Source organism: Acipenser ruthenus, chromosome 21 (assembly GCF_902713425.1).
Source record: "Acipenser ruthenus chromosome 21, fAciRut3.2 maternal haplotype, whole genome shotgun sequence".
NCBI classification, from domain to species: domain Eukaryota; kingdom Metazoa; phylum Chordata; class Actinopteri; order Acipenseriformes; family Acipenseridae; genus Acipenser; species Acipenser ruthenus.
Genome location: NC_081209.1, coordinates 1,902,994 through 1,909,192, shown reverse-complemented (window position 1 = coordinate 1,909,192; position 6,199 = coordinate 1,902,994). Strand labels below are relative to the sequence as shown.

At 42.2% G+C, this 6,199-nt stretch overlaps 1 protein-coding gene across 1 annotated transcript; it reads left to right on the top strand.

Annotated features, from left to right (window-relative positions):
- Positions 1-2,780: 2,780 nt before the first annotated feature.
- Positions 2,781-4,878, top strand: LOC117427767 (claudin-4-like). Its single transcript, XM_034046036.3, has one exon. It carries the CDS (start codon positions 2,982-2,984, stop codon positions 3,627-3,629), a length of 648 nt encoding a protein of 215 aa, XP_033901927.1. The 5' UTR covers positions 2,781-2,981; the 3' UTR covers positions 3,630-4,878.
- The last annotated feature ends 1,321 nt before the right edge of the window (positions 4,879-6,199 follow it).

Below are 6,199 nucleotides of genomic sequence, written 5' to 3'. Positions count from 1 at the left end.
TTATAATGTATGTTCAATAAAGTGCAATGCATTTTGCTATTTCCCACAGGGTGCAATTTACACAATTTCGATTGGAAGAGAAATAACTCTTACAAAAACACAAATCTCAGATGTTTACCGAGGTTGTTTGTTTTTAGTTGTGCTATTTGTTTCAAAGTACAGTCATTGTATAAACTCTTCGTGAGCAGCACGGTGAAGTATCGAAAAACAACGCTATTGCGTATTCGGCACCGAGGAACAAGGAGCCGGCAATTCAGAACGCAATTCATTCGGGGTTGGCATGCACTGACATTATAGGAAGGCATTTGTTCAGGGCTGTGTGGATTTTGGATTGAAATAGACACGGCTGCAGCGAGAATGTTCCACTACATTTCCTGTAGATTCTGGCTTGCTGTTGAACTAAAAAATGCTGAACCTTGTTTTCTGGAACGGTCATGTGCAATTAAGAAATATATTATACAGCTCCTCTGCGGCTGACAGGCTTTTTAAAAGACGGATACACGCTGGATCTGGAGAGCTGTTTCAATTAGCTTGGCTTATTTATTTTTTTATTTTTTTTACAGCCTATAATGTCAAAGAGAGAGAATCCAATATTAAATGTTAAACATACCCCTGTGTTAGAGTTCAGTTATTGATGGCAGCATTCTTACTAAATACAAAATAAATCAAAATGATATTGTAAAAAGTTCCTGTAGCACCAGGTGTCCTGGAAAGCAAAAAGAGGCCGCGCTCTTTGGTTTTGACATCTGTACCTGCGGAGTTGCTGCGGAGTTTTCTGTTTTATGATTAGTTATGTTTTTGTTTTTTTTTTAAACTCCGTATTTCTTGTGTTTGGTGGTGTGAGCCTCTTGCCAGCTCGTCATTGTAAATGAGAATGTGTTCTCAATGGACTCATCTGGATAAATATTCACTGATTGATTGATTGGGCTTTGGTGTCTGCGCTGCATTACCGCAGTCCGCTTGTACCAGAGCAGTCATATTTTACCTATGCAGTCCCCTTACCAGTGCGCTCTACGCTACTGGTTCCGTTTCACTATTCTTACAATCGTAGCATAAATTGGTGTCTTGTCAGTGTGATGCTGAATTGCTGAAGGTATGAATATCAAAACATTACACAAAGCAGATCCTTCTACCCCTGCAAAAAAAAAAAAAAAAAAAAAAAAAAAATGCAGGTAGCAGCTGGTAAAGCAATATTGCCAGATGTTTCCTACTTTTGTATTGTTTTTATTATTGTTTTTTTTTTAATATTTACGATAAAAGTTGACTTGGTGGAAAACAGCTGCTTCAGCGGTGGCTCTGTTTGTTGATGCTTCTGCAACGTTCTTGCAGGAGGCTGCTACGAGTTAACAGACGACTCCTTGGAGATCACCTCATTACCCCTTCAGCGATTGAAGATCATTGTAATTACTATTGCGTGATATTATGCATATCCCTAATGACGGCGGAAAGGAAAGGAAAGCGATTCCGTCCAGCTCCATGTGCGTGCGCACCGCTACGTGATGAACGGCCCAGGAACTACATTGTTTATATGTTTGGTTTACTGAACAATCGTGACGTACACGTGATGAGGGGTACAGGGCGAGCTGACGGGAAACCAGTTCTGACTGGAGCGAACTCTGTCAGATCCCCAGACTCTAACTCTCCAGCTTCCAAATGAAATGAGCTGTACATAACAACCGGAGCTGTGTTTGTGCTCTGTGTTTAAGGCAAGCAGCCCTTTAATAGACAGCATACAGTGCGGATACCGTAGGCCTCGTGCTTGCTTGGTTGTGTTTCTAGTTAATTATTAGATAACTTAATTAAGACACAATTTTCAGCTATGATTCATATTTGTTTTACCACATGGGCATAATTACAGATAATCCATCAAGTGAATCAGTACTAGGGGTCACGATTCTTTTTGTTTTTCAGACAGTGCTGGAGTCTCGAGGCTTCCTTTCTGCAGAGCACCACACGGGCAGTTTAAGAACCTGTGAGATTACAATCAGTGTTTCTAGTTCACAAAAGTGGCGTTTCTTAAGTCTGCACTATCCTTTAAATATCACAGCATAGTTTCAAACACTAACAGTTAGAAAACCTGACTGCCCCATTGCATTACTCTGTATTTTAAGCATTTACCATGTTTTATATAGCAGGTTTTTAAAGTCTTAAATATTATTTGCACTACAGGAAAGTCTTAAAAAATCTACTCAACATGCATGTAGAATATTTGCACAGAATTGCAATGGCAGTGTACTGGTGGAAGCACACGCGCACCCAATTGCACATCTAGTAGCTATTGCCTGTGTTATAACATTGAACTTCAATAAACGGGTTATTGCATATCAATTAAATACGCATTCATGCCACTCAAAATAAAGTGTTATTTTTTAATGCTACATATTCCACAAAGTGGATCTTTAATTGCTTAGTTACGTTGATTTTACCCCCAATAAATATACATGCAGCTGCTTCTTGTTTTTAAATATCCTATTTTACACAAAGCCCACGCCACACAATGCATTCCTGATTCTGGTGTGAAGCAGCCCAGGAGCGCTCTCTAAAGCAGAGTAAATTCCGGGCAGGCTGTATTTCTTTGCCCGTCCCGTCCCAATTCAAAGGCAGCTAACTGTTTATAAGAAACGCCGCGTCGCTTTCCCTTTGTCTCTTTTCATCTAGCGGTTCTCTCTCGCTATTGGCTGGCCACGGGTGCGTCGAGCTCCTGATTGGTCCGCTGCTCTTTTCCTCCAGCTCGCTCACTGGTGGATACTTTCTCCCAAAAAGCTAAATACTGTGGGGTTCTATAGAACTAAACCACACGTCAGTTTGAATTTACAACCCAGACAGTGAGAGACAAAGAAAACAGAAATCTATGTACCGGTAAGATAAGCAACTCAACTTTTCAAGCAAGGAGAAAAAGCAAGAGGGAGAACCGCTACTTCACAACAGAAAAAGACTTGTGTTGTTTATATATATATATTTATAACAAAAGTTATTGGAAGATGGTTTCTGCAGTTTTGGAAGTGTTTGGCTTGGGACTGTGTGTCATTGGCTGGCTGCTGGTGATGCTGGCCTGCGGGCTACCCATGTGGAAAGTGACTGCCTTTATTGACGGCAATATTGTGCTGGCCCAGACGGTCTGGGACGGTCTGTGGATGACCTGCGTGGTCCAGAGCACGGGGCAGATGCAGTGCAAGACGCACGATTCGATGCTGTCCCTGACCCGGGACCTGCAGGCAGCCCGCGCCCTCACCATCATCTCCTCAGTGCTCGGAGTCTTCGGGCTGCTGGTGACGATCGCCGGGGCGCAGTGCACCAACTGCATCCAAGGCGAAGGGTCCAAGGTGAGAATCGTGAACGCGGGAGGAGTGACCTACATCGTCAGCGGCTTTTTACTATTGATACCTCTCTGCTGGATGGCCCACAGAATCATCGTGGATTTCTACGACCCTCAAGTCCCCTCACCGATGAAGCGAGAGATGGGAGCCGCTCTGTACATCGGCTGGGCGGCGACAGCGCTTCTGTTCGTCGGAGGAGGGATGCTTTGTTGCTCTTGTCCCCAAAGAGGGGCCAGTTCTTATGCGGTCAAATACGCGCCGCCAATCAGAGCGGCTCAGAACGGGGAGTATGATAAAAAAAATTACGTTTAATTATTTTTTAATTTTTTTGAATCCACGTGTCGTCTCAACCACATACTGGACTTGAAGAATCATCCAACTTTCTCTACCTGTTCTCAAGATAGAATACATTTCACGAAGTTAAGATTTGTACAACGGAAAAAAAAAACAAAAACCAAAAAAAACGATTTCATTTTTTAAAAGCAACAATACAAAAACAAAACAACTGAACTTAAAATGTAGACTTTCAGAAGAATAAGAAGAAAAAAGAAAAAGAAAAAAAACACTTTGATATATGTTTTTATCGGCGTATAATAAACCAAGGACTTAGAGACATTTTGTTGACATGTAAAAGAAACGCTTTTAATAAACCATCGACTGTTTGTTCGTTTATAAGGTACCTACCAGCATTTACCACCCGTTTATTCACGCAATTAAGATTGCGGGGTTTCAGTTATGAATTAATGTATATAGCCATAGCTATTTAGTTTGTCTCTTTTCCATAATTATACAGCTGTATTTGTACTGGATATATTGTATTGTTATATTCAATTGTGTGTATTCCCGAATGCACTTAAACTCATGTAATTTACGCAGTAATACTGCTGTGTTTTGAATAGGAACTTTGAAAGCAGAACTCTGTCCATTTGCAGTATTAATTGATTGTGCTACATCTAAAATCGACTGTGCGTAATAACCGCACTATAGCACAGTCCACTCTAATATTACTGCATGTTAAATACGGCAATATCCGCACCAGTCCCACCATGTACATAGCTCGCTATAAAAGAGAAGACCGGCGCAGTGTTTGAAGGGTTCACTGTAAAATCACAGCACATTTCTCCTTGTGATAAACCCACAAACCGCCTTTCGAGACGATCTCACTTTAAACTCTCATGTATGAGCCCCTACGTGGCTGCTGTAATAAATAACGGGTTTGTGAGAGGACATTCTAAGAGGCGCGCAACGTGGTGAATTCTCCGCATTGACGTGTTCCGATGTAACCACTAAGATTCAGCAGCCCTGCTTTAGTTTGAACGCTGATCAGACAGACAGCCCCCCCGCTGCCCGTGGTAGATGGCAGAACCGACAGGTGCTTCACAGGATGTGCGAACCTTTACTGTACACGGCGTCCTCCGAGTTCTGCACAGTAAACGCTGCGCATTCCTTTTTGTGTCCTGGACTGTAAGCATTTCTTTTTGTATTTAAAATGTATTGCTTGACGCATTCAGAGCTGTCTGAGTTGTTGTTTAGAGAAATAAACTGTGATGCTGAAATTGAACGTGTTTTGAACTGTTTTCTCTGTGCAGGTTTGCAAATCGGGTTCCTGACACCCACACCCAAATATGTTTAGGAAGGCAAGTGCAGCTTAACTAACCCTTTCACTCTTCTCAAAGAGATAGCCCAGAAAATAACACTACATTTTGAAGGTGTGTTTGTGAATTCTTTACTTAGAAGTATTAATGAATATAGACTATGCTTTTTCTTATGGCCGTTTGTTGCAATTCCTTTAGGCATATTCATAGTTCATATTAGTTTCATAGCAAAACAAGTTTATTCATGAATGATAAACAGCATGTTTACACGTTTGACACTTGTCATTTGAATCTGCGATATCCCTACATTTGATATTTTCTGGCATTCAAAATATCTATGCGTTAAGTTTTAGGGTGGTTCATTTATCCTTGGTTGTTGGTGTCTCTGTTATCTGTTATCTTAATTGCTCAGGTTGTGACAAGCATCAGGCTTCAGGATGCCCCCAGCACTTAAATAAACGCAGTGTTTTCCACATACAGGAGCGAGGAAATGTTTGGTCACATTGGGGCTTGCAGCCTAAAAGTGTCCATCTGTTAATCTCTCTCTGTCCTTTTCAAAATCATTCCAAGAAGTATAGAAACTTGGAAATACTGAAACAAATTGTCCATCAGTTGAATTGACTACGCCACAAACAAACTTCTCCAGTGACATTTGAACCAGGGATCTTCTTTATTCAAAACTTAAGCCCCTAGGCTCTAGAGTACCCCAAGTTTGTATGGATGACACAGACATTTACTTTTGTACTGTGTGTATGTGTGCGTGTGTGCGTGCGTGTGTGTGTACGTGCGTGCATGCATGTGTTTGTGTGTGTGTGTGTGCGTGCGTGTGTGCATGCATGTGTTTGTGTGTGTGTGTGTGTGCGTGCGTGCATGCGTGTGTTTGTGTGTGTGTGTGTTCCTGCGTGCGTGCGTGTTTGTGTGCGTGCGTGCGTGCGTGCGTGTGCGTGTGTGCGTGCGTACGTGCGTGCGTGTTTGTGTCCGTGCGTGTGTGCGTGCGTGTGTGTGTTTGTGTGTGCGTGCGTGCGTGCGTGTGTGTTTTGTTATATTCTTCCAAGCTACGGTGTTCAAGAGTTTGTTATTTTAGCCACGATGAAAATAACTAAACTTTAAAGATGCTAGTTGGGCCCCTCATTAGCTGGGGTGGGTGTTCTTGAGAATGTCCAGTTTGTGACGGTCAGCTCAGAAAATGTGGTGTTTTAAGATGCCAAAGTGGCCAGCCGACCTCGTGGTGTAATGTTGTTGAAGCGGACACCCTGGGATCCTTCAAGAAGCTGCTTGATGAGATTC

Bases quoted from the DNA above. Each gene is read 5' to 3' on its own strand.
- LOC117427767 (XM_034046036.3), top strand. From the start codon at position 2,982: ATGGTTTCTGCAGTTTTGGAAGTGTTTGGCTTGGGACTGTGTGTCATT.